An 18,435-nucleotide genomic window follows, 5' to 3' on the forward strand; every position below is an offset into this window, starting at 1 on the left:
CCTGTACATCACTGGGCACTATGGGACAATCCCATGGCCAATCCACCCTAACCTACACATCCCTGGACACTATGGGACAATTTCCTATGGCCAATCCACCCTAACCTGCACATCCCTGGGAACTATGGGACAATCCCATGGCCAATCCACCCTAACCTACACATCCCTGGATGCTATGGGACAATTTCCTATGACCAATCCACCCTAACCTACACATCCCTGGACACTATGGGACAATTTCCTATGGCCAATCCACCCTAACCTGCACATCCCTGGGCACTATGGGACAATCCCATGGCCAACCCACCCTAACCTGCACATCCCTGGACACTGTGGGACAATTTCCCACGGCCAACCCACCCTAACCTGCACATCCCTGGACACTATGGGACAATTTCCCATGGCCAACCCACCCTAACCTGCACATCCCTGGGCACTATGGGACAATTTCCCACAGCCAACCCACCCTAACCTGCACATCACTGGGCACTCTGGGACAATTTCCCACGGCCAATCCACCCTAACCTACACATCCCTGGACACTATGGGACAATTTCCCATGGCCAATCCACCCTAACCTGCACATCCCTGGGAACTATGGGACAATCCCATGGCCAATCCACCCTAACCTACACATCCCTGGGCGCTATGGGACAATTTCCTATGACCAATCCACCCTAACCTACACATCCCTGGACACTATGGGACAATTTCCTATGGCCAATCCACCCTAACCTACACATCCCTGGACACTATGGGACAATTTCCTATGGCCAATCCACCCTAACCTGCACATCCCTGGGAACTATGGGACAATCCCATGGCCAATCCACCCTAACCTACACATCCCTGGACGCTATGGGACAATTTCCCATGACCAATCCACCCTAACCTACACATCCCTGGACACTATGGGACAATTACCCATGGCCAATCCACCCTAACCTGCACATCCCTGGGCACTATGGGACAATTTCCCATGGCCAATCCACCCTAACCTGCACATCCCTGGACACTATGGGACAATTTCCCATGGCCACTCCACCCTAACCTGCACATCCCTGGGCACTATGGGACAATTTCCCATGGCCAAGCCACCCTAACCTGCACATCCCTGGACACTATGGGACAATTTCCCATGGCCAATCCACCCTAACCTGCACATCCCTGGACACTATGGGACAATTTCCCATGGCCAATCAACCCGAACCTGCACATCCCTGGGCACTATGGGACAATCCCATGGCCAATCCACCCTAACCTACACATCCCTGGACACTATGGGACAATTTCCTATGGCCAATCCACCCTAACCTGTACATCCCTGGGCACTATGGGACAATCCCATGGCCAATCCACCCTAACCTACACATCCCTGGACACTATGGGACAATTTCCTATGGCCAATCCACCCTAACCTGCACATCCCTGGGAACTATGGGACAATCCCATGGCCAATCCACCCTAACCTACACATCCCTGGACGCTATGGGACAATTTCCTATGACCAATCCACCCTAACCTACACATCCCTGGACACTATGGGACAATTTCCCATGGCCAATCCACCCTAACCTGCACATCCCTGGGCACTATGGGACAATCCCATGGCCAATCCACCCTAACCTACACATCCCTGGACACTATGGGACAATTTCCTATGGCCAATCCACCCTAACCTGTACATCCCTGGGCACTATGGGACAATCCCATGGCCAATCCACCCTAACCTACACATCCCTGGACACTATGGGACAATTTCCTATGGCCAATCCACCCTAACCTGCACATCCCTGGGAACTATGGGACAATCCCATGGCCAACCCACCCTAACCTGCACATCCCTGGACACTGTGGGACAATTTCCCACGGCCAACCCACCCTAACCTGCACATCCCTGGACACTATGGGACAATTTCCCATGGCCAACCCACCCTAACCTGCACATCCCTGGGCACTATGGGACAATTTCCCACAGCCAACCCACCCTAACCTGCACATCACTGGGCACTCTGGGACAATTTCCCACGGCCAATCCACCCTAACCTACACATCCCTGGACACTATGGGACAATTTCCCATGGCCAATCCACCCTAACCTGCACATCCCTGGGAACTATGGGACAATCCCATGGCCAATCCACCCTAACCTACACATCCCTGGGCGCTATGGGACAATTTCCTATGACCAATCCACCCTAACCTATACATCCCTGGACACTATGGGACAATTTCCTATGGCCAATCCACCCTAACCTACACATCCCTGGACACTATGGGACAATTTCCTATGGCCAATCCACCCTAACCTGCACATCCCTGGGAACTATGGGACAATCCCATGGCCAATCCACCCTAACCTACACATCCCTGGACGCTATGGGACAATTTCCTATGACCAATCCACCCTAACCTACACATCCCTGGACACTATGGGACAATTTCCCATGGCCAATCCACCCTAACCTGCACATCCCTGGGCACTATGGGACAATTTCCCATGGCCAATCCACCCTAACCTGCACATCCCTGGGCACTATGGGACAATTTCCCATGGCCAATCGACCCTAACCTGCACATCCCTGGGAACTATGGGACAATCCCATGGCCAATCCACCCTAACCGACACTTCCCTGGACACTATGGGACAATTTCCTATGGCCAATCCACCCTAACCTGCACATCCGTGGGAACTATGGGACAATCCCATGGCCAATCCACCCTAACCTACACATCCCTGGACGCTATGGGACAATTTCCTATGACCAATCCACCCTAACCTACACATCCCTGGACACTATGGGACAATTTCCCATGGCCAATCCACCCTAACCTGCACATCCCTGGGCACTATGGGACAATTTCCCATGGCCAATCCACCCTAACCTGCACATCCCTGGGCACTATGGGACAATTTCCCATGGCCAATTCACCCTAACCTGTACATCCCTGGGCACTATGGGACAATTTCCCATCGCCAACCCACCCTAACCTGCACATCCCTGGACACTATGGGACAATTTCCCATGGCCAATCCACCCTAACCTGCACATCCCTGGGCACTATGGGACAATTTCCCACGGCCAATCCACCCTAACCTGTACATCCCTGGGCACTATGGGACAATTTCCCATGGCCAACCCACCCTAACCTGCACATCCCTGGGCACTATGGGACAGTTTCCCATGGCCAATCCACCCTAACCTGCACATCCCTGGGAACTATGGGACAATCCCATGGCCAATCCACCCTAACCTACACATCCCTGGACACTATGGGACAATTTCCTATGGCCAATCCACCCTAACCTGCACATCCCTGGGAACTATGGGACAATCCCATGGCCAATTCACCCTAACCTGTACATCCCTGGGCACTATGGGACAATTTCCCATCGCCAACCCACCCTAACCTGCACATCCCTGGACACTATGGGACAATTTCCCACGGCCAATCCACCCTAACCTGCACATCCCTGGACACTATGGGACAATTTCCTATGACCAATCCACCCTAACCTACACATCCCTGGACACTATGGGACAATTTCCCATGGCCAATCCACCCTAACCTGCACATCCCTGGGCACTATGGGACAATTTCCCATGGCCAATTCACCCTAACCTGTACATCCCTGGGCACTATGGGACAATTTCCCATCGCCAACCCACCCTAACCTGCACATCCCTGGGCACTATGGGACAATTTCCCACGGCCAATCCACCCTAACCTGCACATCCCTGGGCACTATGGGACAATTTCCCATGGCCAATCCACCCTAACCTGCACATCCCTGGGCACTATGGGACAATTTCCCACGGCCAATCCACCCTAACCTGCACATCCCTGGGCACTATGGGACAATTTCCCACGGTCAACCCACCCTAACCTGCACATCCCTGGGACACTATGGGACAATTTCCCACGGCCAATCCACCCTAACCTGCACATCCCTGGGCACTATGGGACAATTTCCCATGGCCAATCCACCCTAACCTGCACATCCCTGGGCACTATGGGACAATTTCCCACGGCCAATCCACCCTAACCTGCACATCCCTGGGCACTATGGGACAATTTCCCACGGTCAATCCACCCTAACCTGCACATCCCTGGGCACTATGGGACAATTTCCCATGGCCAATCCACCCTAACCTGCACATCCCTGGGCACTATGGGACAATTTCCCATGGCCAATTCACCCTAACCTGTACATCCCTGGGCACTATGGGACAATTTCCCATCGCCAACCCACCCTAACCTGCACATCCCTGGGCACTATGGGACAATTTCCCACGGCCAATCCACCCTAACCTGCACATCCCTGGGCACTATGGGACAATTTCCCATGGCCAATCCACCCTAACCTGCACATCCCTGGGCACTATGGGACAATTTCCCATGGCCAATCCACCCTAACCTGCACATCCCTGGACACTATGGGACAATTTCACATGGCCAATCCACCCTAACCTGCACATCCCTGGGCACTATGGGACAATTTCCCACGGCCAATCCACCCTAACCTGCACATCCCTGGGCACTATGGGACAATTTCCCATGGCCAATCCACCCTAACCTGCACATCCCTGGGCACTATGGGACAATTTCCCATGGCCAATCCACCCTAACCTGCACATCCCTGGGCACTATGGGATAATTTCCCATCGCCAATCCACCCTAACCTGCACATCCGTGGGAACTATGGGACAATCCCATGGCCAATCCACCCTAACCTACACATCCCTGGACGCTATGGGACAATTTCCTATGACCAATCCACCCTAACCTACACATCCCTGGACACTATGGGACAATTTCCCATGGCCAATCCACCCTAACCTGCACATCCCTGGGCACTATGGGACAATTTCCCATGGCCAATCCACCCTAACCTGCACATCCCTGGGCACTATGGGACAATTTCCCATGGCCAATTCACCCTAACCTGTACATCCCTGGGCACTATGGGACAATTTCCCATCGCCAACCCACCCTAACCTGCACATCCCTGGACACTATGGGACAATTTCCCATGGCCAATCCACCCTAACCTGCACATCCCTGGGCACTATGGGACAATTTCCCACGGCCAATCCACCCTAACCTGTACATCCCTGGGCACTATGGGACAATTTCCCATGGCCAACCCACCCTAACCTGCACATCCCTGGGCACTATGGGACAATTTCCCATGGCCAATCCACCCTAACCTGCACATCCCTGGGAACTATGGGACAATCCCATGGCCAATCCACCCTAACCTACACATCCCTGGACACTATGGGACAATTTCCTATGGCCAATCCACCCTAACCTGCACATCCCTGGGAACTATGGGACAATCCCATGGCCAATTCACCCTAACCTGTACATCCCTGGGCACTATGGGACAATTTCCCATCGCCAACCCACCCGAACCTGCACATCCCTGGACACTATGGGACAATTTCCCACGGCCAATCCACCCTAACCTGCACATCCCTGGGCACTATGGGACAATTTCCCATGGCCAATTCACCCTAACCTGTACATCCCTGGGCACTATGGGACAATTTCCCATCGCCAACCCACCCTAACCTGCACATCCCTGGACACTATGGGACAATTTCCCATGGCCAATCCACCCTAACCTGCACATCCCTGGGCACTATGGGACAATTTCCCACGGCCAATCCACCCTAACCTGTACATCCCTGGGCACTATGGGACAATTTCCCATGGCCAACCCACCCTAACCTGCACATCCCTGGGCACTATGGGACGATTTCCCATGGCCAATCCACCCTAACCTGCACATCCCTGGGAACTATGGGACAATCCCATGGCCAATCCACCCTAACCTACACATCCCTGGACACTATGGGACAATTTCCTATGGCCAATCCACCCTAACCTGCACATCCCTGGGAACTATGGGACAATCCCATGGCCAATTCACCCTAACCTGTACATCCCTGGGCACTATGGGACAATTTCCCATCGCCAACCCACCCTAACCTGCACATCCCTGGACACTATGGGACAATTTCCCACGGCCAATCCACCCTAACCTGCACATCCCTGGACACTATGGGACAATTTCCTATGACCAATCCACCCTAACCTACACATCCCTGGACACTATGGGACAATTTCCCATGGCCAATCCACCCTAACCTGCACATCCCTGGGCACTATGGGACAATTTCCCATGGCCAATCCACCCTAACCTGCACATCCCTGGGCACTATGGGACAATTTCCCATGGCCAATTCACCCTAACCTGTACATCCCTGGGCACTATGGGACAATTTCCCATCGCCAACCCACCCTAACCTGTACATCCCTGGGCACTATGGGACAATTTCCCATCGCCAACCCACCCTAACCTGCACATCCCTGGGCACTATGGGACAATTTCCCATGGCCAATCCACCCTAACCTGCACATCCCTGGGCACTATGGGACAATTTCCCATGGCCAATCCACCCTAACCTGCACATCCCTGGGCACTATGGGACAATTTCCCATGGCCAATCCACCCTAACCTGCACATCCCTGGACACTATGGGACAATTTCCCATGGCCAATCCACCCTAACCTGCACATCCCTGGGCACTATGGGACAATTTCCCACGGCCAATCCACCCTAACCTGCACATCCCTGGGCACTATGGGACAATTTCCCATGGCCAATCCACCCTAACCTGCACATCCCTGGGCACTATGGGACAATTTCCCATGGCCAATCCACCCTAACCTGCACATCCCTGGGCACTATGGGATAATTTCCCATGGCCAATCCACCCTAACCTGCACATCCCTGGGCACTATGGGACAATTTCCCATGGCCAATCCACCCTAACCTGCACATCCCTGGGCACTATGGGACAATTTCCCATGGCCAATCCACCCTAACCTGCACATCCCTGGGCACTATGGGACAATTTCCCATGGCCAATCCACCCTAACCTGCAAATCCCTGGGCACTATGGGACAATTTCCCATGGCCAATCCACCCTAACCTGCACATCCCTGGGCACTATGGGACAATTTCCCATGGCCAATCCACCCTAACCTGCACATCCCTGGGCACTATGGGACAATTTCCCATGGCCAATCCACCCTAACCTGCACATCCCTGGACACTATGGGACAATTTCCCATGGCCAATCCACCCTAACCTGCACATCCCTGGACACTATGGGACAATTTCCCACGGCCAATCCACCCTAACCTGCACATCCCTGGGCACTATGGGACAATTTCCCACGGCCAATCCACCGTAACCTGCACATCCCTGGGCACTATGGGACAATTTCCCATGGCCAATCCACCCTAACCTGCACATCCCTGGGCACTATGGGACAATTTCCCATGGCCAATCCACCCTAACCTGCACATCCCTGGGCACTATGGGACAATTTCCCATGGCCAATCCACCCTAACCTGCACATCTTTGGACTGTGGGAGGAAACCGGAGCACCCGGAGGAAACCCACGCAGACACGGGGAGAATGTGCAAACTCCCCACAGACAGTCGCCCGAGGGTGGGATCGAACCGGGGTCCCTGGTGCTGGGAGGCAGCAGTGCTAACCACTGAGCCACCTGGCCCTTGCTTCTACACTTACCCTTCAGCCACTCGAACTGTGTTCAGGTCACTCCACCTGAAGCATTAACTGCTGTTTTCTCTCCACTGCTGCTGCCTGACCTGCTGAGATTCTGTTTTCAGTTCTGATTTACAGAATCCGCGGTTCTTTCGGTGTTTATTTAGCTCTAAATCTAACTCCTTCTTGAAAACACTCACTGTTTCTGCCCTGAATGCTTTTGGACTCCCCCACCCCAGGGAAAAGACCTTGTTTATTTACCCTATCCGTGCCCCTCATGATTTTATAAACCTCTATAAGGTCACCCCTCAGCCTCCGACGCTCCAGGGGAAAACAGCCCCAGCCTGTTCAGCCTCTCCCTGTAGCTCAGACCCTCCAACCCTGGCAACATCCTTGTAAATCTTTTCCGAACCCTTTCAAGTTTCACAACATCTTTCCGATAGGAAGGAGACCAGAATTGCATGCAATATTCCAACAGTGGCCTAACCAATGTCCTGTACAGCCGCAACATGACCTCCCAGCTCAATCCATAATGAGGAGGTGATGGCCTCAGTGGTATTATTGCTGTGGTCCTAATCCAAAGACCCAGGTAATGCTTGCGGGAGCCAACTGTGGAAGATGGTGGAATTTTTATCCAATGAAATTAAGAATCTTGTGATGACCATTTTTGGGAAACCCCCATCTGGGTCACTAAGGTCCTTCAGGGAAGCAAACTACCTGGTCTGGGCCGACACGTGACTCCAGTCCCCCAGCAATGTGGGTGACTCTTAACTGCCCTCTGGGGCAATCAGGGAGGGGGCAATGATGTCTGGGGCAAGCTGGAGACGCCCTCATCCTGACAGTGAGAAAATGGAAAAGCTGACTGAGTGCACCCGAGCGCCTTCAGCCTCACCCTGGCCGACCGTGGGCTCTGCTCCCCGACGCGGGGCGCTACGCGAATGAAGTGGAGGCCAGACTTACACTCGACGTTGAGGTGGAACGGCGCCGACTCGCCAATCCCCAGGTCGTTGCTGACTCGGCAGAAGAACGCGGCGCTCTCTCGGCGTGAGACCGAGCGCAGGGTCATGGTCTCAGTGACGGCGATGAGCCGCGGCGGGTGGCCCGGAAACTTCCGGATCCAGCTGTAGTTCCGGGGCGGGGGGTGGCTCTCGGACTGGCACCTCAGGGTGACGTCGCACCCCTCTCGGATCCCGGCGTCCCCTGCTGGCACCAGCACCGAGACTTCCTTCGGGGAGTCTGGAAAGCAGGGCAGAGGCTGCGGTCAGAGGGAGTGGGGGGGGTGGGGGGGTGTACCCTTAACTCCCACCCTCTCCCCCCCGTGTCGGCCAGCCTTAACCCCAGGGTCCTGCCCTGTCCAGGACGGGCAAGACGGGCAGAATGGTCCGCATCTGCGTCAGGGGGCAATTCTGAAACGGTCAGGGGGTCACTCCCATTCGATAGTCTGTCAACGTGAGGGGGAATGGGGGATCCAATCCCACAGGGAATTGGGGATTCAATCCCACAGGGAATTCGGGAGAATGGAGGATCCAATCCCACAGGGAATTCGGGGGAAATGGGGGATTCAATCCCACAGGGAATTCGGGAGAATGGGGGATCCAATGCCACAGGGAATTGGGGATTCAATCCCACAGGGAATTCGGGGGAATGGGGGATCCAATCCCACAGGGAATTGGGGATTCAATCCCACAGGGAATTCGGGGGAATGGGGGATCCAATCCCACAGGGAATTCGGGGGAAATGGGGGATCCAATCCCACAGGGAATGGGGGGAATGGGGGACTCCACTCCCACAGGGAATTCGGGGGAATGGGGATCCAATCCCACAGGGAATGGGGGGAATGGGGTCTCCACTCCCACAGGGAATTCGGGGGAATGGGGGATCCAATCTCACAGGAATGGGGGGGAATGGGGTATTCAATCCCACAGGGAATGGGGGGAATGGGGGACTCCACTCCCACAGGGAATTGAGAGGGAATGGGGGAGGATGGGCAGAATAGCCTCCTGTTCCTGTGTAACAGGCTGGAGGAGGAGGAAGGAGGGGCTGAATGGCCTCCCGTTGAGTAACGTAAACACGTACAGTTCACATTGATGCTGACTGAACGCTGGGATGCTCCGTGGGGATTGTGCGCTGTGCACGTGTGCAGCCCGTGATCCTGATATGTGACGTTCGGGATGGTCAGCCAGAGTTGGGCGTTCCAGGAGGTGGCGTTCCGGATTTCCCCGTCCAGCGTCCAGCTCAGGTTCGCCATCGGCTCACTGTCGACGGAGCAGAGGAGAGAGACGGACTCCCCCTCTGACGCCTCGATGGACGCGTTGAGGGTCTCCTGGTCGCCCAGGGTGATGGAGATGTTCCTCGGAGCGTCTGCATGGGACAACACACAGTCACAGAACTGTATGGCACGGAAACAGACCCTTCGGCCCGACTCCCCCATACCCGCCCAGTTATCCGAAACTCATCCAGCCCTATTAGCCAGCACCCGGCCCATATCCCTCCAAACCCTTCCTATCCATGTCCCCATCCAGATGCCTTTTAAATGCTGTCATTGTACCAGCCCCCACCACTTCCTCTGGCAGCTCATTCCATACACGTACCACCCTCTGGGGGAAAACGTTGCCCCTTAGGTCTCTTTTATATCTTTCCCCTCACCCTAAACCTATGCCCCTCTAGTTCTGGACTCCCCCACCCCAGGGAATAGACCTTGTCTATTTACCCTGTTCATGCCCCTCATGATTTTATAAACCTCTATAAGGTCACCCCTCAGCCTCCGACGCTCCGGGGAAAACAGCCCCAGCCTGTTCAGCCTCTCCCTGTAGCTCAGACCCTCCAACCCTGGCAACATCCTTGTAAATCTTTTCTGAACCCTTTCAAGTTTCACAACATCTTTCCGATAGGAAGGAGACCAGAATTGCGCACAAACAGACCGACCCAAACAAAGCCCCTTCCTCCCACTGTTGGAGGGAGTCTCAGATGTGTCGCGCACAGGAGGATCCCACAAGAGTCGGTACTCCTGCCCCACCATGATCTCCCCTGTGACTCCGCGCCCCCTCCCTTCCAACCAGGTCCTGGTCATATTTCCGAGGGAGGACTCACTCAGATCCGGAACATTAACTCCGACCTCTCTCTCTCGCTCTGTCAATAAACACACATCCCACCCCCCCGACCCCCTCCGCCCCCCCCCCCACCCCCCCACTCCGCCCCGGTCGGTTCCCCTCGATCGGTCTCCATCTGGTGAGTCACCCTCGCGTCCTGAGTACAGGGTCTCCCCCCCCCACCCACTGACTCGATCATCCTACTCACCAGCCCCCACTACACCAGGAGCCCGATCGCCCCAATTCAGTCTCCCCCTTACCCACCCCCAGCTCTGAGGGGCACTGCACCAACTCCTCGCACCTGGACTGAAGCCCCCAGAACACAGTGGGAGCAGAGAGAGGGGGTGTAGGGGCTGGTAAAGGTTACAGAGACAGAGAGGAGGTGTAAGGGCTGGAGGGAGTTACAGAGATAGGGAGGGGGTGTAAGGGCTGGAGGGAGTTACAGAGATAGGGAGGGAGTGTAGGGGCTGGAGGGGGGTTACAGAGATAGGGAGGGGGTGTAAGGGCTGGAGGGAGTTACAGAGATAGGGAGGGAGTGTAGGGGCTGGAGGGGGGTTACAGAGATAGGGAGATGGTGTAGGGGCTGGAGGGGGTTACAGAGATAGGGAGGGGGTGTAAGGGCTGGAGGGAGTTACAGAGATAGGGAGGGAGTGTAGGGGCTGGAGGGGGGTTACAGAGATAGGGAGATGGTGTAGGGGCTGGAGGGAGTTACAGAGATAGGGAGGGGGGGTAAGGGCTGGAGGGGGGTTACAGAGATAGGGAGATGGTGTAGGGGCTGGAGGGAGTTACAGAGATAGGGAGGGAGTGTAGGGGCTGGAGGGGGGTTACAGAGATAGGGAGGGGGTGTAGGGGCTGGAGGGGGTTACAGAGATAGGGAGGGGGTGTAGGGGCTGGAGGGGGTTACAGAGATAGGGAGATGGTGTAGGGGCTGGAGGGAGTTACAGAGATAGGGAGATGGTGTAGGGGCTGGAGGGGGTTACAGAGATAGGGAGGGGGGTGTAAGGGCTGGAGGGAGTTACAGAGATAGGGAGATGGTGTAGGGGCTGGAGGGGGTTACAGAGATAGGGAGGGGGTGTAGGGGCTGGAGGGAATGTCGGTGGAAGTTGGGACAGAGATGAAGGAGAGTTTGGGACATGCTGGAGTTTTGGGTGGGCCGGAGATGTGGGGGTGGGGATGTGGGATCAGGATCAGCTGTTTCTCACGGACAGAGGGATGGGAGATATCGGGATAACTGCTGGAATCCAGGGAGGCTCCGAAGATCCCTTCCCTATTCCCCCAGCTCTGTCCGGCTCCCTCCACGTTAGCGACTCTGCCTCGTTACTTACATTCCAGTCGGATGTGAAGGGATTGGCTGGCGTTCCCGAAGGGATTGACGCTGGAACAGGTGTAGAGGTCGAAGTCTCCCTTCCCCATGGCGGGGATGATCAGGGTGAGAGTGTTGGAGGCTGACTCATTGAGAATTCGGCCTGCCCTCCTCCAGCTGGTATTGGACACGGGGTAACTGTCCACCACACAATCCTGCCGGAATAACTCCCCGTCCAACACGCCAACGCTCCCACCCATCCAGTGTATCCGGGGAGGGTCTGGAGCAGAGAATGGGCAGTGTCAGGGCGGAGGGGAACAAAACACACACATTTTCAGTTACTCTGTGAGACAGAGGCAAGGGGTGAACACTCAAGAAATATTGCAATCTTGGGAAACTAGCATGGTAGAGAGAGCTTTCCCTGTATCTAATCCCGTGCTGTCCCTGTCCCTGGGAGTGCTTGATGGGGGGACAGTGTAGAGGGAGCTTTACTCTGTATCTAACCCCGTGCTGTCCCTGTCCCTGGGAGTGTTTGATGGGGGGACAGTGTAGAGGAAGCTTTACTCTGTATCTAACCCCATGCTGTCCCTGTCCCTTGGAGTGTTTGATGGGGGGACAGTGTAGAGGAAGCTTTACTCTGTATCTAACCCCATGCTGTCCCTGTCCAAGTCCCTGGGAGTGTTTGATGGGGGGACAATGTAGAGGGAGCTTTACTCTGTATCTAACCCTGTGCTGTCCCTGTCCCTTGGAGTGTTTGATGGGGGGACAGTGTAGAGGAAGCTTTACTCTGTATATAACCCTGTGCTGTCCCTGTCCCTGGGAGTGTTTGATGGGGGGACAGTGTAGAGGGAGCTTTACTCTGTATCTAACCCCATGCTGTCCCTGTCCATGTCCCTGGGAGTGTTTGATGGGGGGACAATGTAGAGGGAGCTTTACTCTGTATCTAACCCTGTGCTGTCCCTGTCCCTGGGAGTGTTTGATGGGGGGACAGTGTAGAGGGATCTTTATTCTGTATCTAACCCCGTGCTGTCCCTGTCCCTGGGGGTGTTTGATGGGGGGGGACAGTGTAGAGGGAGCTTTACTCTGTATCTAACCCTCTGCTGTCCCTGTCCTGGGAGTGTTTGATGGAGGGGACAGTGTAGAGGGATCTTTACTCTGTATCTAACCCCGAGCTGTCCCTGTCCCTGGGAGTGTTTGATGGGGGGACAGTGTAGAGGGAGCTTTACTCTGTATCTAACCCCATGCTGTCCCTGTCCCTGTCCCTGGGAGTGTTTGATGGGGGGACAGTGTAGAGGGAGCTTTACTCTGTATCTAACCCCGTGCAGTCCCTGTCCCTGGGAGTGTTTGATGGGGAGGACAGTGTAGAGAGAGCTTTACTCTGTATCTAACCCCGTGCTGTCCCTGTCCCTGGGAGTGTTTGATGGGGGGACAGTGTAGAGGGATCTTTACTCTGTATCTAACCCCGTGCTGTCCCTGTCCCTGGGGGTGTTTGATGGGGGGGGACAGTGTAGAGGGAGCTTTACTCTGTATCTAACCCCGTGCTGTCCCTGTCCCTGGGAGTGTTTGATGGGGGGACAGTGTAGAGGGAGCTTTACTCTGTATCTAACCCCGTGCTGTCCCTGTCCCTGGGAGTGTTTGATGGGGGACAGTGTAGAGGGAGCTTTACTCTGTATCTAACCCCGTGCTGTCCCTGTCCCTGGGAGTGTTTGATGGGGGGACAGTGTAGAGGGAGCTTTACTCTGTATCTAACCCCGTGCTGTCCCTGTCCCTGGGAGTGTTTGATGGGGTGACAGTGTAGAGAGAGCTTTACTCTGTATCTAACCCCTTGCTGTCCCTGTCCCTGGGAGTGTTTGGTGCCGGGAGCAGGGAGTGTCCCAGTCAGGATGGGTTCGGGATGGGTCTGGATTCAGGGAGCTCTGGTCTGACAAAGAATACTCACACTGTACAGTGATGGGCACTGTCCGTGTGGCCCGGCCAATCCGATTGTGGGCCCTGCAGGTATAATCGCCCTGGTCTCGGGACGTGATGTTGGAAATGTTCAGGGTCAGGGCATCCCCGAGAGCTGACGCAAGCCTCTCCCTGCCTCGGTACCACGTTATCGTGCTGAGGGGATTACTGCTCACAGTACACACCATCTGCACAGAGTCCTGCTCCTTCACCATCACCGGCTGCAACTTGTCCACCCTTGGCCCATCTGAAATTAAACGTTCACAGCAATGAGACCATTCGCCCGTCTGCTCCCCTGCTAGTGAGGCTCCTCGGTATTCCACAGCTCACCCCCCCCCCCCACCTAACAGATCCCTCACTCCCCCTCATGTAACCTCCCATCTGGCCAGTACATCCAGACAATTCCCCACCCATTCCCTGTGGGAACAAAATCTGCATTCCCAACCCCCACACCCCACCCCACCCCACCCCAACCCCCACACCCCACCCCACCCCACCCCTACCCCCACACCCCACCCCACCCCACCCCTACCCCCACACCCCACCCCACCCCACCCCAACCCCCCCACCCCACCCTACCCCACCCCACCCCCCCACACCCCACCCCACCCCACCCCACCCGGTGAGATTGATTCACACATTCGCCCGCAGGACAGGGAGGGGGTTACAGAGATAGGGAGGGGGTGTAGGGGCTGGAGGGGGTTACAGATTTAGGGAGGGGGTGTCGGGGCTGGAGGGGGTTACAGAGATAGGGAGGGGGTGTAGGGGCTGGAGGAGGTTACAGAGATAGGGAGGGGGTGTCGGGGCTGGAGGGGGTTACAGAGATAGGGAGGGGGTGTAGGGGCTGGAGGGGGTTACAGAGATAGGGAGGGGGTGTCGGGGCTGGAGGGGTAACAGAGAGAGGGAGGGGGTGTAGGGGCTGGAGGGGGTTACAGAGATAGGGAGGAGGTGTAGGTGACAGAGGGGGTTACAGAGATAGGGAGGGGGTGCAGGGGCTGGAGGAGGGGGTAACCCTGGTAACGTTCAGCACGTACGTCATTAACAATCCCACAACCCCAGGGTCGAGTCTGACAGGTTTCTTTGGAAGCACTAGCTTTCGGAACGCTGCTCCTCCATCAGTTACTCGTGGGTGGTTGCTGGTGTGTCCAAATAACCCAACTGGACTCGAACCTGGTGTTGGGTGCTTCTTAAACGTCGTCCCCCACAGCCCGACACTGACACCTCGACATCAGGGGACACACTCACATTTGACATCGAGAGAGAGAGTCTGCAGTGAGTTGAGACCCTCGCTGGGGTACTCCATCAGGCAGCCGATCTGTTTCCCGTTCTCGTCAGCAGAAGCTCGGAAACTGAGCGAGGTGGTGATGAGGGAGGTCACATTGTCCCAGCGACTCACTCCCACTGGCTCCGAGAGGTTCAGGCTGGTCAGATTGAGCCAGGTCAGGTTTATCCCAGACACACTGCACTCCGCACGAATCGTACACCTCAACGTGCTCACGTTCCCCTGGACTATCTCCCCCTCGGACAATATGGTCGGCCTCAGGACCCGGCCTGGAAGCAGGCAACACAGAACAGACTTAGAGAGAGAGAGAGAGGCCATTCAGCCCCTTCCTATGTCCTGTTACACAGGGATACTGTAAGCTCGGGTTTGATGTAGGGGAGCAGTGTAGAGGGAGCTTCACTCTGTATCTAACCCAGTGCTGTCCCTGTCCCTGGGAATGTTTGATGGGGGACAGTGTAGAGGGAGCTTTACTCTGTATCTAACCCTTGCTGTCCTTGTCCCTGGGAATGTTTGATGGGAAACAGTGTAGAGGAGCTTTACTCTGTAACTAACCCCGTGCTGTCCCTGTCCCTTGGAGTGTTTGATGGGGGACAGTGTAGAGGGATCTTTACTCTGTATCTAACCCCGTGCTGTCCTGTCCCTGGGAGTGTTTGATGGGGGGACAGTGTAGAGGGAGCTTTACTCTGTATCTAACCCCGTGCTGTCCCCTGTCCCTGGGAGTGTTTGATGTAGGGGAGCAGTGTAGAGGGAGCTTCACTCTGTATCTAACCCAGTGCTGTCCCTGTCCCTGGAATGTTTGATGGGGGACAGTGTAGAGGGAGCTTTACTCTGTATCTAACCCTGTGCTGTCCTTGTCCCTGGGAATGTTTGATGGGAAACAGTGTAGAGGGAGCTTTACTCTGTAACTAACCCCGTGCTGTCCCTGTCCCTTGGAGTGTTTGATGGGGGGGGACAGTGTAGAGGATCTTTACTCTGTATCTAACCCCGTGCTGTCCTGTCCCTGGGAGTGTTTGATGGGGGGACAGTGTAGAGGAGCTTTACTCTGTATCTAACCCCGTGCTGTCCCTGTCCCTGGGAGGGTTTGATGGGGGTGGGGGGAGACAGTGTAGAGAGAGCTTTACTCTGTATCTAACCCCGTGTTGTCCCTGTCCCTGAGAGTGTTTGATGGGGGGGGGGGGGGCAGTGTAGAGGGAGCTTTACTCTGTATCGAACCCCGTGCTGTCCCTGTCCCTGAGAGTGTTTGATGGGGGCGACAGTGTAGAGGGAGCTTTACTCTGTATCTAACCCGTGCTGTCCCTGTCCCTGGGAGTGTTTGATGTAGGGGAGCAGTGTAGAGGGAGCTTTACTCTGTATCTAACCCCGTGCTGTCCCTGTCCCTGGTAATGTTTGATGGGGGACAGTGTAGAGGGAGCTTTACTCTGTATCTAACCCCGTGCTGTCCTTGTCCCTGGGAATGTTATGATGGGAAAACAGTGTAGAGGGAGCTTTACTCGTGTAACTAAAACCCCGTGCTGTCCCTGTCCCTTGGAGTGTTTGATGGGGGGGACAGTGTAGAGGGAGCTTTACTCTGTATCTAACCCCGTGCTGTCCCTGTCCTGGGAGTGTTTGATGTAGGGAGCAGTGTAGAGGGATCTTTACTCTGTATCTAACCCTGTGCTGTCCCTGTCCATGGGAGTGTTTGATGGGGGGACAGTGTAGAGGGAGCTTTACTCTGTATCTAACCCCGTGCTGTCCCTGTCCCTGGGAGTGTTTGATGGGGGACAGTGTAGAGGGAGCTTTACTCTGTATCTAACCCCGTGCTGTCCCTGTCCCTGGGAGTGTTTGATGGGGGGGGACAGTGTAGAGGGAGCTTTACTCTGTATCTAACCCCGTGCTGTCCCTGTCCCTGAGAGTGTTTGATGGGGGGGGGACAGTGTAGAGGGAGCTTTACTCTGTATCTAACCCCGTGCTGTCCCCTGTCCCTGTCCCTGAGAGTGTTTGATGGGGGGGGGGACAGTGTAGAGGGGAGCTTTACTCTGTATCTAACCAGAGCTAATGTACCTGTTATGGTTAAATTGAGTTGGAGCTTGTGAAATTCCTGCTGCTCCCGATGGTGACCTGGTAGAGTCCTGTATCTGCTCCGTGATGGGACTGATCTGCAGGGAACAGTCGATGTGTGACTGAGCCCCAGTCCACTGAGGTGAGGATTCATATTCCTGGTATACGGAGTCTTGCTGGGTAACTGTCGGATTCTGGGAGGAGCTTGTTCCATGTGACCTTAACCCGGGTTGTGTTCAGCTCCTCTGGTTGGGTCGAATTGACAGGGAATGACCACACACAGCCCTGTTGGATTGTCAGACTTCCCGGGATCTCGATGGTCCTGTTCCCATCACTGGGCAGTGTGAACTGTATTAACATGAGACAGGGCAGGACAGTCAGCTCCCCACCTGCGATCATCATCCTGTCACCAGGGATATCAACTCTGAGAATCCCCACCCATTCAGAAGCAGGCCATTCGGCCCGGCCCAACCCACCCACACCGGTTCTAACCCCAGTCTCCTCCTTAACCACCCCCATCTCCCTGCCCCACTCATTTCTATCCCAATCTGGATTCAATGGCCCTCTCCCCCAATCCCCTCCCCCTCCCTTTACCCCTCCCTCTCATTCCTCCCTGCTCCTCATCCTTCTCTCCTCCCTCTCCCCCTTGCCCTCCCCCTCCCTCTCCCTCTGCCCCACCCTTCCCCCTGCCCTCCCTCCCCCTCCCTCTGCCCCCCCTCCACCCCTCCTCCATCCCTTTGCCCCCCTCTCCTTCCGCCCCCCCCTCCTCTGCCCCCTCCCCCTCTGCCTCCCTCCCTCTCCCTCTCCCTCTCCCCCTCCCTCTCCCTCCCTCTCCCCCTCCCTCTCCCTCCCCCTCCCCTATCTCTGCCCCCCCTCTCCCTCTGCCCCCACTCTGCCTCCCTCCCCTCCCTCTCCCTCTCCCTCTCCCCCCTCCACCCCTCCCCCTCCCTCTCCCCCCTCCACCCCTCCCCCTCCCTCTGCCCCCCTCTCCTCTGCCCCCACTCTGCCTCCCTCCCCCTCCCCCTCCCTCTCCCCCCCTCCCCCTCCCTCTGGCCCCCCTCTCCCCCTCCACCCCTCCCCCTCCCCCTCCCTCTCCCCCCCTCCCCCTCCCTCTGGCCCCCCTCTCCCCCTCCCTCTCCCCCTCCCTGGGGCAGTACCTTGGCTCAGAGCTGAAATCAGGATCAGGGTG

General features: G+C 55.9%; 1 protein-coding gene across 1 annotated transcript in view; it reads right to left on the reverse strand.

Annotated features, from left to right (window-relative positions):
• The window catches only part of LOC122544236 (sialoadhesin-like), a 92,034-nt gene that overhangs the window by 11,220 nt on the left and 62,379 nt on the right, over positions 1–18,435 (reverse strand). The window contains 6 exon segments of the mRNA XM_087980946.1: positions 8,549–8,824; positions 9,665–9,949; positions 12,003–12,260; positions 13,920–14,174; positions 15,173–15,478; positions 17,250–17,467. Coding sequence (XP_087837072.1) covers positions 8,549–8,824; positions 9,665–9,949; positions 12,003–12,260; positions 13,920–14,174; positions 15,173–15,478; positions 17,250–17,467 — 1,598 coding nt within the window.

This window comes from Chiloscyllium plagiosum, unplaced genomic scaffold (genome assembly GCF_037043375.1).
Source record: "Chiloscyllium plagiosum isolate Xiang-an unplaced genomic scaffold, Cpla_swu_hap1 HiC_scaffold_38, whole genome shotgun sequence".
In the NCBI taxonomy this organism is placed as follows: Eukaryota; Metazoa; Chordata; class Chondrichthyes; order Orectolobiformes; family Hemiscylliidae; genus Chiloscyllium; species Chiloscyllium plagiosum.